The 18210-nt window shown below is 36.9% G+C and overlaps 2 protein-coding genes across 2 annotated transcripts in view; one reads left to right on the top strand and one right to left on the bottom strand.

The window, feature by feature from the left end:
• Nucleotides 1–11887, bottom strand: part of LOC125240016 (dipeptidyl peptidase 9) — a 39201-nt gene extending 27314 nt beyond the window's left edge. Inside the window, exons 1-4 of the mRNA XM_048147832.1 lie at nucleotides 11358–11887; nucleotides 2615–2813; nucleotides 1439–1611; nucleotides 803–900 (exon numbers count right to left, since the gene is read on the bottom strand). Coding sequence (XP_048003789.1) covers nucleotides 803–900; nucleotides 1439–1611; nucleotides 2615–2813; nucleotides 11358–11644 — 757 coding nt within the window. The 5' untranslated portion in view covers nucleotides 11645–11887. The remainder of the gene's footprint in view (nucleotides 1–802; nucleotides 901–1438; nucleotides 1612–2614; nucleotides 2814–11357) is intronic.
• A 1569-nt stretch (nucleotides 11888–13456) lies between these two features.
• The window catches only part of LOC125240118 (unextended protein-like), a 63809-nt gene continuing 59055 nt past the window's right edge, over nucleotides 13457–18210 (top strand). The window contains exon 1 of the mRNA XM_048147963.1: nucleotides 13457–14058. Coding sequence (XP_048003920.1) covers nucleotides 13562–14058 — 497 coding nt within the window. The 5' untranslated portion in view covers nucleotides 13457–13561. The remainder of the gene's footprint in view (nucleotides 14059–18210) is intronic.

The raw sequence follows: 18210 nt of genomic DNA, 5'->3' as shown, positions 1-18210 counted from the left end.
GATAACAGGTACAGTAAATTGTACGCTATCTTCAGAGCAATTATCAAAACATCAGGGTAATAAAATAATGATCCATTATAATGCTACCCGAGGTGGACCATTTTTTTCAAAGTTGTCCACCCCACTTTTTTTGACACATGGGTATTTTTTACGCGATTATTACTCGGAATCGCGAGCTCTTTCGATCCTGACAGGAGAAAAAAAATGTCCCAAGATTTCCATAAATTTTTTCGAACCTTCCATTCCGTTACCGCCATACAAAATGGTAACGGAATGGGAAAAAACCTTGGGACACTTTTTTTCTCCTATTAAAATTGAAAGAGCTCGCGATTCTGAGTGGAAACCACATAAAAATTTCCAAATAAAAAAAAAAGTGGGTTATTTCCATTTTTTTAAATTTATTATATTAACAAGTGTATGGCTTTTCCAATTGGTGCCGTGGCCAGGATACTAAACTCTAATCTAATATCAAGTATCGTATTTCTTCTGTCTGTTACCCTCCGTGAACCTTCTCACTTGACGGTCTCATCGGAAGATCAGCGCTGGAAGTCACCAGCAACACGCTGAGATGAGGCCATTTCGTGGCACTTCATTCCTTTCTGTCTTGTTGTTATTATGTGTATTTTGTCTTGCCTGTGTTCACGAATGAAGGTAATACAATAATGATCCATTATAATGCTACCCGAGGTAGTGCTTTATTTCCATTTTTTTTTAATTTATTACGATATTAACAAGTGTTTGGCTTTTCCAATTGATGCCGTGACCAGGATGCCAAACTCTAATCTAATATAAAAATCCTCACCGTCTGAGCATGGTTGCCACCAGAAACCAGTATACCGGGAGAACTCCTCCTGAGTGACGTAGCAGGGCACTCCAGCTTGCCTCGGGTCGTCGCTTAACCTGCGAAAACATAAATGATTGACTTACGGCCGATTTACATGGTGCGAGAACTCGCAAGCGAGTTTTATTACATTGCATTGAACATAAATATAAACATAAAAGGTCGCGGGTTCGAACCCCGGCTCGTACCAATGAGTTTTTTTTTTATGAGGAACAGGTAAAACATTTGACCACAATCTCACCTGATGGAAAGTGCCGATGCAGTCTAGGATGAAGCATGTTTACCCAAAAAATGTCTATTCACTCTTGATTCTTTTCGGAACTAATGTGCGAAATGTCATTTGATATTTGCCAGTCGCTTTTCGGTGAAGGAAAACATCGTGAGAAAACCGGACTAATCCCACTAAGGCCTAGTTACCCTTCGGGTTGGAAGGTCAGATGGCAGTCGCTTTCGTAAAAACTAGTGTCTACGCCAAATCTTGGGATTAGTTGTCAAAGCGGACCCCAGGCTCCCATGAGCCGTGACAAATGCCGGGATAACGCAAGGAGGATGATGAACATAAAATGAAATAAAGGACAGTGGTAAGGTAATACCAACCTAGCGCTGTCAGTACTGGCATATGTGAGTCGCTGTGGGCGAAGACCGGGTCCAGCCAGCCAGATATCGCCTCGCGCTGCATGAGCGACTAATGCGGGGCTTCGTGGACACATTGCGGGCGTGAGCGGGGCCCCGCTGCCGAGGTGGAGAGCCCGAGGCACCAGCGGAGGCGTCTAGAAATTATATTATACCTGATCGATTAAAAAAAAAATTGAAAATCGGTCCATGATTCTCGGAGATATCGAGTAACATACATACAAAAAAAAAACAAAAAAAAACATTCAGTCGAATTGAGAACCTCCTCCTTTTTTGAAGTCGGTTAATAAAAGTAACTTAACCCACTGCGCTGGTAAAAAAATGTATGAAAGAATATTGGAAGCCCAACAGTCCATATAAAGCAATACTATAGGCTGCTATACTTTGCCGCTCCGCTTTTATAATTAAATATCTCTTCTTCTCTTAACTCTTGAAGAGTAATAGTAAATTATTCACTTATAATAGGGATGACGACTACTTGAAAAAATGGCATTCTGTTTAGTCAGTCAGTTAGGTCGTCTAAAAATACTGAACACATATTTTTCGCTTTTAGTAATTAATGAAAAAATACAAAGATATAGAGCATCAAAGTTCTTGAGTGGGGGCTTGTGACGTCACTTCTAAGTAAAAATTGTACCTAGGTGTGACGTCACGCGAAACTTCAACGCACTGTACCGTCGTCATTTTTCGTTTACGAGAAAAAAAGAAAAAATACGTGTCTAAAATTCTTTGATCCTCTAACTGGCGGACTAATTAGTTTTTTTAGTCGTCTCGCCTATAGAAACTCCTACTCTGGACACTTTATCGTCCTTCGCAGTATGGCATGCTGTTCTGGGGCACTTTTTATCAATATTATAGACGAGCGATTAGTGGAGTAAGGAAAAAAGAGACAGTTGCCTAGCCGTGGTACACATATTAAGCTATTAAAAAAAAGAAGACACTGACCTGGTCCCCTCCCTCATCACAAACGAACAGCGATGAGGAGCAAGGGAACAGCACGCGTCCGCTAGGATGCAGCTCATAGGACGCTATGACTGTAAAGCTTACTTATATAAGACCCCTACTCTGCACACTTCCATCGACCTTCGCAGTATGGCATGCTGTTCTGGGGCACTTTTTATCGAAGTTTAAGACACTGACCTGGTTTCCTTCCTCATCACAAACAAACAGCGATGAGGAGCAAGGGAACAGCACGCGTCCGCTAGGATGCAATTCATAGGACGCAATACCGCATGCGGCTACGCGCTGCCGCTCCCATAGCAATTGCTCCTCTCTGGACCATTTGCCTGAGTTCACTCCTAGGGCAACGTTGGACTCGATTAGTGGTTTCCATTCCAATCTGAAAAGTAATGTTAAATTAGATATACAAACCCTGAAATGGAGTATTTTAGGACTTTAGGACTATTAATATTGGTTGGACAGAATGTTTAGGGACCTTTTTAACCCCCGACGCAAAAACGAAGGGCTGTCTGTCTGTCTGTCTGTCTGTGTGTGTGTCTGTCTGTGGCATCATAGCTCCCGAACGGATGAACCGATTTTGATTTGGTTTTTTTTTGTCTGAAAGCTGAGTTAGTCGGGAGTGTTCTTAGACAGCGTTCCCACTTAAGCGCGCCACGCCGCCGCCACGCCACCTGGGGCACGTCTTACGTCCTTCCTATACAAAATGTACTGAGGAGACGTTTTTTGAATTACATTCAGGCGGCGTGGCGCGGACGTCCGTTCCGCACCCCAGGACATGCGTCTCTTAAGTGTGGCCTGTCCCTTAGCCATGTTTCATGAAAATCGGTCCACTATGTCGCGGTCGGGGGTTTTTTTCAAAAAATTAATTTTGTGGTTACGTATAATAAGTGTGTCAAGTTTCGGCGGTTCCGTAAGTCCTTAGACCGCCTTTCACGGCAAAATGGAGCGACGAATTGATGTGATTTTTTAAGTGGAGATACTGGAGATGGAGATAGTTGAAGGGATGGAGAGTTGGAGAGTGACATAGGCTCACAGAACTTAATTTAGATAGAAAAAACAAATTCATATATTTGTATAGGGGCCGAGCGTGTCAAATTTTGTACTGAAGTTGTTTCTTGCCTGTAATTTTAAATATGTCTCAGGCTCTTGATCGTTCATAATTTTTGTGTTGTTGCAATTGAATATCACGTAACGAGGCATTTTTTATGTTTTGATTGACTTCAACTTACAAAAATTGACGCCCGAAAGCTGCAAGCTGCGATTAAAGACGGACAACTCAGTGGATTTCACCGAGTTCATTTGACACGCTAAGTAGATACGTTTGCTTGATCTATGGTATATATAACATCTGTGGGATGGAGAGTTGGAGAGTGACATAGGCTACTATTTGTCTCTTTATAATCTCCCACTTCCCTAAAATGGGGGGGGAGTTGGTATGGAGCATTCCGCAATTTTCGAATTTAGCGCGTGCGAAGCCGAGCTAGTACCTAATTTTTATTAGATTAGATTAGATATTTAAAAATATTTTAAGCGGGTTACTCACGTATTAAGTCGATATAGCGTTCGACATGTTTCGGCTCAATTTCGAGAACCTTTCTCAAGAGTAGCGACAAGAGTGTTCCTTATCGTTTTGTACCTTTGATCAAAGTGAGAAGAGTTCACAAGTTCAAATGTGTGGCCCGTACGCCACCCGACAACAAATTCAATATATCTAGAACCGGTAACGGCAAAAGAGGTTTATAATATTATCACTAAACTAAAAAACAAAAAAAGTGTTGGTTTTGACGAAATACCTACTACTTTGTTAAAAGCATGCGCATCTGAAATAACGATACCATTAACAAATTTAATCAACCAGTCTTTTGAGCAAGGAATATTTCCTGACAATTTGAAACTATCAAAAGTAAGACCAATTCTAAAACCAGGAGGTAACGCTACAAATCCTGAAAAATATAGACCAATAGCGTTACTGTCTTCACTGTCAAAAATATTCGAAAAGTGTATGACAAATAGACTCTATAAATTTTTAGAAAAATATAATATTTTGGACAAAAACCAACACGGATTTAGGAAGAAACATTCGACTACACTGGCTGTATTTAAATATATTCAAGAGGCTCTACATAACATAAATGAGAAACAATACTCAGTCGGCTTATTTCTTGATATGTCAAAAGCATACGATAAAGTATCACATAAAATCCTCTTAGGAAAACTATATGGTCTAGGTATAAGGGGAAATGCATACAATTGGATCAAGTCTTACTTACAAGATCGGTCACATGTTCAGATAGATTACTACAACGAAAACACTGGGGAAATGCTAACCGTAACGTCTGAATCGCGCCGCGTAGAAACATCAATACCACAAGGGAGTGTAATTGGATGTATCTTATTCTTAGCCTATATAAATGACCTACCAAAAGAGGTAGACACTACATGTATAATGTTCGCAGATGATATTTCAGTTCTTTTTAACTGCGAAGATAGTGAAGAGTGTCACAGAAAACTAGAAAACTACAGTAAATTAATCTTTGAATGGCTACAATGCCATAACTTAGAAATTAATTTAAGCAAAACCAAGATCGTCCAATTTAAACCATATCAAAAAAAAAAAGAACTAGAAATAGACTTTAAACTAAATAACGAGACTATAGAGCAAGTTGACCATTTCAAGCTTTTAGGCATAACCATCGATAGTGCAATCGATTGGAAGTCGCACGTGCAAAATATAAAAAATAAGATATCGACATTCATATACGCTCTTAGTGTACTTAAAGCTAATACAAACTTTGAAGCGTCGCTATCAGCTTATTACGCGTATGCCTATTCTTGGCTACGCTATGGACTTGTTTTATGGGGAGAGAGCACTGATGCATACGATTTGTTTCTTCTGCAGAAACGGTGTGTCCGAATTTTAGTAAATATTCGAAGGAGAGACACAGCTAGGCCACATTTTATAAAAAAACAACCTTCTAACGCTGCCTTCTCTCTACATTTTAGAAGCCATAATGTTCGTTAGGAAACATATCATGTTATTTCGGCAAAAGAACGAAACATGTAACAATTATAATTTGAGGACAGGGTATCAGTTAGCGTTACCAAAAGCGAATCTTGTAATTTTCAAAAAGAGTCCATATTACCGATGTGTACAAATTTATAATAAAATACCGCAAAATATTTTAAATTTAAATAATAGCACCCGTTTTAAAAATACAATAATGAAAATATTAATACAGAAATGTTATTACTCAGTTGACGAATTTTATAGTGACAATGAATTTGAAATCACATTTAATAATTAATTTACAGTATTTTATTGTTAGTATTATTTGCTTGTTTTGTATTATATAATTTTTGTAATAATTATTATCAAATTGAATTTTATATTAGGATTTTATTTTGGGATTTTTGACATATCAGTTTTATATACCTTATTACTTTTCAAATTACTACAAATGTTTAAATTATGATAATGTTTTTTAAGCATTACTATTGTGTACATAGTATACCTTGCTTTGCCCTAACAGGGCCCATGTGAAACAAGCTATTGACTGTAACACCTATAATTATTACCATGGTTGCAATAAAGGATTATGATTATGATTATGAAATCCAAACTTGTACTAGTAATAACCTAACCACAAAATTAAAATTTTGAAAAAACCCCCAACCGCGATATAGTGCACCGATTTTCATGAAACATGGCTAAGAAAACTCCCGACTAACTCAGCTTTCAGACAAAAAAAACTAAATCAAAATCGGTTCATCCGTTCGAGAGCTACAATGCCACAGACAGACACACACACACAGACAGACAGTTTTAAAGTCGTACTGTCATTTTATTCCGAATTTTCTATAGTAGATTAACTTAACAGGCATATAATTATAGTGATATGATATGAAGTGTTGTAAGTTGTAGTAAATAAATAAATAATGGCAATTTTAAGGCCAAATTTTCGAAAGCCAAGTAGCCAACCAAATTGTCCAATAGAAAAAAATATTTCGTGCCTTTTTCTAATGACAAACTTGTGTGATTGTATTTCAATTTCATACATGTTCGCACGTATGTGCAAACAGGACAGCACTACAAACACACATAGCTCTATCACGCTCATACAGTGATATGCAAATTCGCATTAATTATGATATGCACAACTCATATTATTTAACACACCAGATTACGGGCCAAGGTGGCTGGTCAATGCCCTGATAATCTTCATGTAACATGTATGTTTATAAATAAATGATATCTGAGAGTTTTTGTTGTGACTCTAGTTCTGAGTAATACCAAAGAGGATCGAGTATTATAGAGAGTTACTGTCAAAGTAAAATGTGTAATCACAGTGCACAGACTGCCATCTCTCGACACAAGCTTAGAACTTTTGAACCTCAGTTTTGACAACTTGGCCCATATTCTTAGCTTGATATCGTATTAAAATGTCAAATATTAATATTAGCGCCATCTCAATCTAGGTCACCATACATAGGAATTGCTCTCATTGACATATTGCTCATAGACATAATTTAGGTTTAATTCACATAGCTTGTTACTACTTTTGAGGTAAAATCACAGATGTCATATATACCATAGATCAAGCAAACGTATCTACTTAGCGTGTCAAATGAACTCAGTGAAATCCACTGAGTTGTCCGTCCTTACTCGCAGCTTGCAGCTTTCGGGCGTCAATTTTTGTAAGTTGAAGTCAACCAACACATAAAAAATGCCTCGTTACGTGATATTCAATTGCAACAACACAAAAATTATGAACAATCAAGAGCCTGAGACATATTTAAAATTACAGGCAAGAATCAACTTCAGTACAAAATTTGACACGCTCGGCCCCTATACAAATATATGAATTTGTTTCTTCTATCTAAATTAAGTTCTGTGGGTAAAATACAAAAAAAATAAGATAAACAAAAAACGAAAATTATGAAATGAGTAAAACAAGAACAATATAATACTGGAGGACAAAAGCATACCCCTGAAATGTATAGGCTTTTTAGTCTTAAAACTAGATGGCGCTGTTCGCAGCCTGGAAGTGGCCAAAATTATATTTCTTTATTTTAATATCACGATATCATGTCAATACACATTTTGAATAAAGTAAATTTTCCCCTCACTAGCTCGGAAACACGTGTTTTGTCCTTTAATACCAGCGGGTAAAAACGCATTTTATCCACTAGTGGGTAAAGTAATTTGACCTTGAATAAAGTCAAATTAACTGCTTTAAAATTGATAAAAGTAGGTGAATCTAGTAATAAAGATGATTTACCACCTGTGGAACTACTGGAAGCAGTGATAAACGCATTTTTCGCGTTGTAGTTTCCTCGCTATAGTGAGGGGAAAAGTTTTGTGTTACACTCGGGTGCAAATGTATTTTACTTCTCGTGTGTTAAAAAACTCGCAAGTTCAGGATTCTATTCTCGAACCACTCGCTTCGCTCGTGGTTCAACTATAGAATCCTTTCACTTGCTCGTTTTTCAATTCCACACTCGGCGTTAAAATACAACTTTGCCCCCTTGTATAACAAATAACTATTGTAGGCATCAACAATGTAGTTATGATAGTATTTAATAGGAGGCGCTAAAAATTGAGGTATGATTCTTAGTATAAAGATTGTAAATCACTACATAGTATAAAACAAAGTTGCTTTCTCTGTCCCTATGTCCCTATGTATGCTTAAATCTTTAAAACTACGCAACGGATTTTGATGCGGTTTTTTTTAATAGATAGAGTGATTGTAGAGGAAGGTTTACATGTAGGTATAGTACCCGTGCGTATATAAATAATCATTGAAGTAAAACGAGTTAATTACAATAACTAACACAATACAATATCTAAGCAGTAATATTATATGAATAATTTGCGTCATACAATTCACACAATGACACACATGTTCATTTCACTTTCTTTCTTTGTATTGTGAGAGTGGCGCAAGAAATTTGTAATTCAAAATAGGCAATTACAGACATAATTGTTAATTTGGCATTGTTTTATTCTTTAATTGTAATACCTATATCACAAAGGATCAAGTATTATAGAGTTACTGTCAAAGTAAAATATGTCATCATGGTGCATAGATTGCCATTTCTCGACACAGGCACTTTTAAACCTCAGGTTTGACAATTTGGCCCATATTCTTAGCTTAGCGTGTTAAAATGCCGAATATTAATATTAGCGCCATCTAGCAGAGCATCCCCCAAAGGTGTAACACAATCTAGGCCACCATACCTTTTCTATATGGTTCTGAGGTACGTTTTTAGGGTTCCGTAGCCAAAATGGCAAAAACGGAACCCTTATAGTTTCGTCATGTCCGTCTGTCCGTCTGTCCGTCTGTCCGTCTGTCCGTCTGTCACAGCCGATTTACTCGGAAACTATAAGTACTACAGTGATGAAATTTGATGGGAATATGTGTTGTATGAACCGCTACAAAATTATGACACTAAATAGTAAAAAAAAGAATTGGGGGTGGGGCCCCCATACATGTAACTGAGGGATGAAAATTTTTTTTTTCGATGTACATACCCGTGTGGGGTATCAATGGAAAGGTCTTTTAAAATGATATAAAGTTTTCTAAAAAACATTTTTCTTAAAGTGAACGGTTTTTGAGATATCAGCTCTCAAAGTCGTAAAAAGTATGTCCCCCCCCCTCTATTTTTATAACTACGGGGTATAAAATTCTAAAAAAAATAGAGGTGATGCATGCTAATTAACTCTTTCAACGATTTTTGGTTTGATCAAAGTATCTCTTATAGTTTTTGAGATAGGTTGATTTAACTGTAATTTTGGCAGGTGTATAAATTGACATAATAAGTTTATTATATTTGCTGCTACGGAACCCTTTGTGCGCGAGCCCGACTCGCACTTGGCCGGTTTTTTTTTCTTATACTCACAGTGTGGGATCAGACCTCATTTTTGACCATGGTCTGTTTATAGTAAAATCCGGTAGCCTAGACCAAAACAATGCTACGAGTACGACTAAAACTCCCGAATGTCAAATATGACTAGTTTACAAGAAATTATTTTTTGAAATTTAGGGCACATGTACCCGAAAATTGACTAAAACTCAAAATATCCTGAGAACGGTATTGATTATCAAAAAACACTTTTAAGAGAACTTATAGAACTAGCAATATACTATCGTATGGAATAATCAGCACAGTCCTAACATCATTCATATCGGTATAAGAACCAAATTAGTCATTTTCGATTTTGATTTTTTTTCTTGAAAGTTCCTGTATATTAGCATTTCTTTTATTTTTTTACTGAAGTTATTTATATATTACTAGGGTAATACTTTAGTACGTTGCTGCTGGAAAGTGATGTATGAAAATTTTGGCATAATTAATGGAAGATTTTTTTTTTAATTGGAATATGTAGATTATAGGCCAAAGTTATTTTTCATCAACCCTCCCCACCCCTCCCCCCTCTGCTTCACCCCTCTACCCCCCCTTAAAGAGCCGAAAATGCGACTTTTCTCGATTTCTGACAAAACCGATGAAGATACAGAAAAAGCGTGTAGGAACGAAGTAATCCTTAATAAATTTACTACAAATCTCTCATAAACACTTTAGTACTAGCACTTATAGTTTTCGCGCAATCCGCCACGAAAGTTGCTCCTTTCTGCAATTTTCTTTAAAGAATATTAAAGTGTTGTCCCAAAATGCTTACGGAATTTGTTTGATACGACTAAAATATTGTAAACTCATGACTATAATAAAATTAAGGGGATAAATCACTACCATGGTTGGGACTTGAACTCACGGCTTCCGGATAAAAACTCGAGGGCTCTACCAACTGAGCCACCAAAAGCTCATCCCTAGTTTCTAGCGAATCTTTCAGCTTTCTACTATATGAATCAATGGTACCCCTAGCGTCATTTATCTATCAATCTAGAGGCCGTGAGTTCAAGTCCCGCCCATGGTAGTGATTTTTTTCCCCTGAAATTCATTCTGAGTTTATAATATTTTAGTACTATCAAACCGACGATTTCGTAAGCATTTAAGGAGAAAACTTATCATTCATTAAAGAAAATTGCAGAAAGGAGCAACTTTCGTGATGGATTGCGCGAGGGGTGAAGCAGAGGGGGAGGGGTGGGGAGGGTTGATGAAAAATAACTTCGGCCTATAATCTACATATTCCAATTAAAAAAAAATCTTCCATTAATTATGCCAAAATTTTCATACATCACTTTCCAGGAGCAACATACTAAAGGGTAATACTAGTAATATATAAATAACTTATTTTGACATTGTTGATCCAAAGTAATATTTTTGATAAAAATATATGTAATAGAGTATAAAATGGCGATTATTATATAAAAATATAGTAGGTGTCGCTAACTCGTATGTGGTAAAAAAAAAATTTTAAAACATAAATTAAAAAAAAATGTACTTAACAAAAGTCAGGAAGTTAATTTTTTTTTTATTGATGTATCCCTAATATATCTATAAAATATCCAAAGAACAACTCAATCGGATACGCGGTTTTAAAGAAAAAAATAAAAAACAAAATTTTTATTTTTTTATTTTTTTCGTAAACGGAAACAGTTTGAGGCATAATATCCAGTAGAAGTACATGTAGTAACAATACGAATAATCCTGCATATCAATATTTCATATTTAGCCAGGGGCGATTTTACCATGGCAGTCCGGCCAGGCCCTTTGGTCTGAAGTTCTACACACTGTAGGACTGAAAGTGCTCAGTTTTAACTAGAGTAGGCACAAGAATGCATTTTGTAAGCATATTTTTTTTTCTCTTTATTCATTCTTTATTCATTTTTTTTATTATTATAAATGGGCTTACTCTTGGCCACAGACTAGCCAAAGGCAAAGACGTGGCCTACGATGGAGTGAGCTCGCCCAGAAGATGCCTGAATTCGCTCTTATTAGAAAAAAATTTAATGGCACAAAATACCTGGTATTGTTGGCATGAGGAGATGGTGTCACATCAGTGTAAAGCAGGGTTATCTCCCAGCCGTTCTGTGGCGTCCTCAGAAAGTAGATCCTGGTCTTCCCATTGCCAAGTTTACGGAACGAAATGGCCATTGGAACCATCGTGGAAAGCGAAGACAACTCCTTCCTCAAGTCATGTACCGCTTGCCTTACTTCCGACCAGGTGTATCTTTTTGACGGAACCCTCACAAATTCACCCGCCGCGGCCCCGTCCCCAGCTTCCCGCACTTCCATTTTGTCAATTTCCATACGAAAATCCACCGAAATACTAATTTATTCACAGTTACAAAATATTAATCATGATGATATAACAAAAACTCAAACAAAGAAGACTATCGCGCTTCCGTGTTGTTGACTCGGCGATAAGTCAATTAAACTAATTTGAAGACTACTTAAACAGCGTAACAGTCATTATAAATAGTAATTAGGTGATAATTGATTAATATTTGTCTAAAATTGAGCCAACACACTCGTTTTTTGACGGCCAAAATCTTCCGGTGTCTTCAATTCAAGGCAGCCAACTTGAAGAACGTTTGACAGTTAATAGGACTTGCCAGCGCAAAAAATCAATACTCCCTAGTGGGTATTCCTTGGTATGATTAGTAGTGATTCAATGCTCTTTGGGTATGAATATGGATGGTAAGAAAAATTATACATTTTCGAACGGTTCTTAACACAAACTACTAAGGCTCCCCACAGACAGTCTTAAAAATTCATAATCTTAAAAAAAACTTGTATGCAATCTGACAGTTCAGATCTGTCAGTGTCTTGTCAGTGTCAGTTTGAACTGTCAGATTGCATACAAGTTTTTTTTAAGATTATGAATTTTTAAGACTGTCTGTGGGGAGCCTAAGAAGATACTACGAAGATCTGTCAGTGTCAATTCAGATTAGATTAGATTTTTAAAATTAAATGGCCTCAGTCCCATTGGTGGGACTATTTTGCCAGTGTCAAGGTGGTATAAGCTTATTGTATTCGATTTTGGTACGATAAGTACGACGTTGTTCGGTAGTTGGCACTTGTAAATTGATAGCTAGATTTTACAAGGGCACGTGGACTATCGGCCGTCGATGACAAAAAAGGGGGCTAAACGCGTTTCGAGATTAATTCTTCATCAGCTTCTCACTATAACATTAGTTTACTGCATAATAAGCTATCGATATTACACTTTAAACAACGTTAATGAGCAAAAGACATACAAGTTTTTTTCATAATCTTAAGAAAAATTATGAATTTTTGACAGATCTGTCTGTGTCAGGAAGTCAATTATACAATTTTTTTTAAGATTATGATTTTTTAAGCTAGTTGCCGGCCTTAAATTTCATAATCTAAAAAATCATAATCTTATGAAATCAGATCGTCACGGATTAAATTTTGCACCGTCCACACACAGTTTTATTTTTTAAGATTATGATTTTTTTCAGATTGAATCTGACAATTGGAAATTTGAATTTTAAAAATAACACGTGCAAACTTATTTTATAAGGTCGACGGACGTCTGTTGCCGGCCATTGTCAAACAAGTCCACGGAAGTATAAGACAGACAGTCTTAAAAATTCAAATCTTAAAAAAAATTTGGCAATTGACACTGATGATCTGTCTTGTCAGTGTCAGTTTGAACTGTCAGATTGCATACAAGTTTTTTTTAAGATTATGAATTTTTAAGACTGTCTGTGGGAAGCCTTAACTAAGGCATATACACAATACTGCCAACTTGCAGAACATTTGACAGTTTGTGAGTTGCCAGCGTAATATCTCGATACTCCCCAGATCCAGATATATTATAGATTTTCTCATTGAGATACAGGGGTAAACAAAGGATTCTTTAGGCCATTACGATTTGTAATTTGTGTGCAAGAAGCAATACTTTTTTGCACATGTTTTGTTTTTGAAAGGTCTTAAATGGCTGTTTTTAAATGTACCCACATCAAAAAACATTTTTATTGACAATTTACCCTGCAAGAAAAAAATATCGTGCATAATTAATATAATATATTCATAAAACATCATAATTTTAAATGTATAAAATGAAGTCAAAAATCATATTTAAAAACTTTTATTTGCATCCGGATATGACAAAATACTCGTAGTACTCAAGTTTTACCGCAGTTCCGGCAACAATTGCCGCCGAACTGTCAAGGGAGGCAAATATGTCGTTATAGCTATATGCGGTTGCATATCCTATTTTTTCGCGTTTACGCCTCCGAGAAAATGGTTTTAATACCAAAAGTGTTACGGACTTGTGGTTTAATATTATTTATTTTAGTAAACGTGCACGCTTTGGTAAATGCACCAACGAAACCATGGATAGTATCGTTTAAAGTGGTAGAAAAATCGTGCGTAGAAAACAATTGTAAATATTTATTAAATGTGCGTGGTGGTCAGTTTTTGGGGCATTATTCGTGGAGATTGACCCCTAGTGAAGCCTTGCGAGGCGGCAGCTGTGATGTGATTAGTTCTAGTTACGAATTGCGTAAAGTTAAGACTGAGGAATGGATAACTGAGATTGAAGTGACTATTCCCAATCATGATGGTAAAACCTACTTCTGCCTGCATGATTCTGAGGGAAAATTTAACCCCTTTGGTGGAGAATGGGTGCACCAAGGCACAGAGTTGTTTTTGGATCCTAAAAGCGACGAGGCGTCACAAAATGTTGCGAAATCGTAAGTATTTATTTTAAAACGTGGTTGAATGACTCTTGCTAATTTAATTAATAACGGAAAATAGTTTTGCTGCAAGTAATATATCCATTGTTCTATTAAATACACTGCATGTATTTTATGAGAAATATTTAAGTTTCTGTGTTTGGTCTGCCAATGTCTCTCACTCTTGAACTCTGTGATAAGGTCCCACCGAGATTCTCGGCCACGAATAAATTGTATGGAGTCTCGGCCGATAGTCTCGGCCGGCCGAGATTTTCGGCCGAGACTTTCTACAAATTATTTGCGGCCGAGGTTCTCGGTCGGACCTTACTCTGTGAAGTGCAATTCTATTTCATTTTATTCTGGCTGTGAATTTGTCCTAAATTTTATTAGAAAAGAAAACACAATTATCTTGTTCACTAAATAACAGAATCATTTTACTTGAATACTTACAGTCCTACATAGATTCATAATTTAATAATTTTAATGTGCCACTTAGCTTTAAAGGCATGTTTGGGTTTTTATTTATTTTAGCTGTTAGTAGGTGAGAGGCTGGCAACCTGTCACTGCAATGTCACAATTTGGATTTCTTTCAACCCCTTTTTGCTAAGAGTGGCACTGAAACTTAGTAGTATATGAGTACATGAGTGCTCAGCCTACCCCTTTATGGGCTACAGGCGTGATTATATGTATGTATGTGTACTTAACTTTATCACAAAAATAAATGCTCATCACAGAAATAGATGCCCGCAGGTTGGATCTCGGGTTAATAGGCAGCGTCACTATGTGCTAGGCCAAACTGATTGTAAGTAAGTAAATATTCTTTATTGCACCATTTTACATGTTATAAATATACAGAATGTTGAGTGAGAGTATAACTAGGTAACAACAGGCGGTCTTATCGCTAAAAAGCGATCTCTTCCAGACAACCTTAGGGTAGCTGGAAAAACGGAACAGAAACAAAAGTTAACAGGCAGTGCAAGAACAAAAAGAAAAATATAGAGAAAACCAACACAAACACACATACATATATACCGAATACATAAATAAATATACCTTACATACACATAATGCATACATACATAAATACAATAAATAAAAATGGCAACTTAAGATAGAGATAGATAGTATAATTTAAGCAGATTTTGTCATAGATTTGTATATTTTTTTTTTTTTTATTTATTTAATACCTTATTATTCTACAGAAAGATTTTCTTTCCTTTTAATTTAGTTTTTATTATAGATTGTATTCTGTGACCCCTTCTGAAATAAAAGCCTCCTCCAGCTGTTTCCATTTTATTTTATCTTTTGCCATGCTTTGCCATTCCTTGCCTGCAGTAGCCACAATGTCATCCTGCCACCTGGATAGTGGATGTCCTCTCTTTCTTGATCCCTGTGGTCCTTTTCACTTTGTAACCTTTCCTGTCCACCTGTCATCGTTTAGCCTTGCCACGTGACCCGCCCATCTCCATTTCATGCTTTGAGCAAAGCGTAAGGCATCAGTTACTTGTGTCTTCTGTCTAATATCTGAGCATCTTATTCTGTCCTTTAACTTGATGCCTAAACAGCTTCTTTCCATTTGTCATAGATAGTGTATGTTAAATATTTTATTTTTATTTATTATATTTACACACCTTGCAATTTACTGAGAATCTGGGTTGGCTACACTAATATATACACAAACATAATATTATTGTGCATTGAAATGTTTGCTATCATTAATCACATAAATAAACTGTGCGCTGTACCATTTCTACAAAACATTTGAAACACACATGAAGAGGTAAGGGATTGACAAAGGTGCTCATTTATAATGTTTGGTATGTGCATATTAACAAAAACACATACAATAAATACAACAAAAAACCTCAGACATCATAAATACAATTAAAACTTAACCTAAAATTAAAACTAAATATAAAATACTTCCCCTAATTCACCACCCTCTGGCATGGTCGCCAGGACACTCGCAGCGTTTCCTCTCTGCACCGCCAGACTTCCTTTGTGCTCGTTGGTCCCCTGACGCCTACAAGCCTGACTCAACGAACTTCTTTGTGCAAACCGAAAGTCTCCATTGCAAGCGCCGCAAACTCGTTGGTTTGACCGCGTATTTGCGTTTGTGCGTAGACAAAAATTAATAGTTATTTGTTATACAAAGTTGTATTTTAACCTGACCGACATAGTTGAACCACCTTAACGAACTTCTTGGTGTCGCTCGAAAATACCACGGACCGAAAGTCTCCCCTCACTGTAGCGAGCGCAACGCAAAAAAATGCAATCACTGCTTCCACTAGTAAAACATCTTTATTACTAGATTCACATACTTTTATCAATTTTAAAGCAGTTAATTTGACATTATTCAAGGTCAAATTACTTTACCCACTAGTGGATAAAATGCGTTTTTACCAGCTGGTATTAAAGGACAAAACACGTGTTTCCGAGCTAGTGAGGGGAAAATAGAATTAAATAGAAATAAACTTTAGCATTATTTCATAGCATTGGCAATGTGAAGTCAAGGTCATACTGTGATACAGATATTTTAACAATATACTGCAAAGCCTATATTAAGTATTTTTATTTATATTTATTTTTGTATTTACGCAAAAACCATAAGCACAGATTAAGTCTAAAAGTCTAAACCACAGTATAAGGATAAATCAGTAGTTAATCTCCGGCAGCGACGACGCGGTCGTTACTACTGCGCAAGGTCACGCAGGGTTGTACCTGTGCTACTGTACTACTCGTAGTCACTGTGACCAACGCTCTTTCTACCTTTTTATCTAATAAAGATTCAAGTACGTGTTTGTTTCTTAAATACTGACGAAATCGTATTTACATAAAATGTTTGAATAGATGTTTGCACAATATTTAAGCAGGTACCAAACTTTCGAGCTAGATAGATCGCAGCATCTACCTAAATGTCGTTACAGATAAATCCTTATTGATTTTAATGTGTCATTCTAGCTTTAAATCTCACTTTTACGCAATTTACGTAAGCAATAATGTACCTAACACTGCAAAAATATAACAACCACTTACTTTTCTGGGTGTCTAGGAATTCTAAAGAACATTCTGACATTTCCGCATTTTGAGAACTGTTCTCCATACACCCATAAACACTACAGTAACGAAAATATGTCTTCGGTGCTGACGTCATTTTCTCTCGAACTCAACACGTCAACACGGCGCGCAAACGCGGCCCCGACTGTCCAGCCCAATACTTACCAGTTTCGCATGTATTCGGTGCATATGGAGAGTAGTTTTCGACACACCGCGCGGAGTGAAGTTTGTTAGAAGAGTTATTACTGCTTTATACTGTGTCTAAACCCATCTTACTATTGACCGTCTTCCGTAACCGGTAACTTCCAGTAACTGGCGTTTTCGAAGCATTTGCTATGCACAATTTCTACGCTCGTCAAACGGTCGGTTGACACTGACAGTAGTCGCCTTAGCATCCAATAGTTTTAAAAACTTATATTTATATAAGTCCTTATTTTTTCTATAACAAAGTTCAATAAAATCAAGTCTTTATTAGTGTTCTTTACATATCCCGCACCTTTTTTGGTCTTCTCTGTTTGGCCTTAAGGTTGACTGGTAGAGAATGCCATGTAGCATTAAGTCCGCCTTTTGTAACTGTATATTTTTACTGTGCAATAAAGTTTAAATAAATAAATAAAAAAAACGATCAAATTCAGATATACAAGAATTAAGGCGAAATACTGTTGTGGACAAGTTCGACAACTGTATTAGTTGAGAATAGGGATTAGAAAAACATTGCTAAGTGCAACGGCTCAGCCACGACATTGGTCTAAGCGCGACAGCGGTGAGCGGCGGCTATACATTGGAGCGAGACACAGCGATGGGACTTTTCATTCGCACGTATGGCTGCCGCTCACCGCTGTCGCGCTTAGACCAATGTCGTGGCTGGGCCGTAAGGCATGAGTGCACGCTCATATTGGGCGGGCAGCGGGCGGAGCGTACGGCGTCCATATCAAGCAATTGAAGCTCATACAACTGTCCTGAGTCGGCGCTGCATAGGGTGGACGCTAGCTCGCACGCTCCGAGCGTCCTCTCAGGCATTACGCTAAATTCAAAAACACACAGTATAAACATTTTTTCCCCTCACCAACTCGGAACCACGTGTATTGTCCTTCAATGCCAGCGGGTAAAAAT

This window comes from Leguminivora glycinivorella, chromosome 26 (genome assembly GCF_023078275.1).
Source record: "Leguminivora glycinivorella isolate SPB_JAAS2020 chromosome 26, LegGlyc_1.1, whole genome shotgun sequence".
NCBI lineage: Eukaryota > Metazoa > Arthropoda > Insecta > Lepidoptera > Tortricidae > Leguminivora > Leguminivora glycinivorella.
This window is presented reverse-complemented; position numbering and strand designations above follow the sequence as displayed.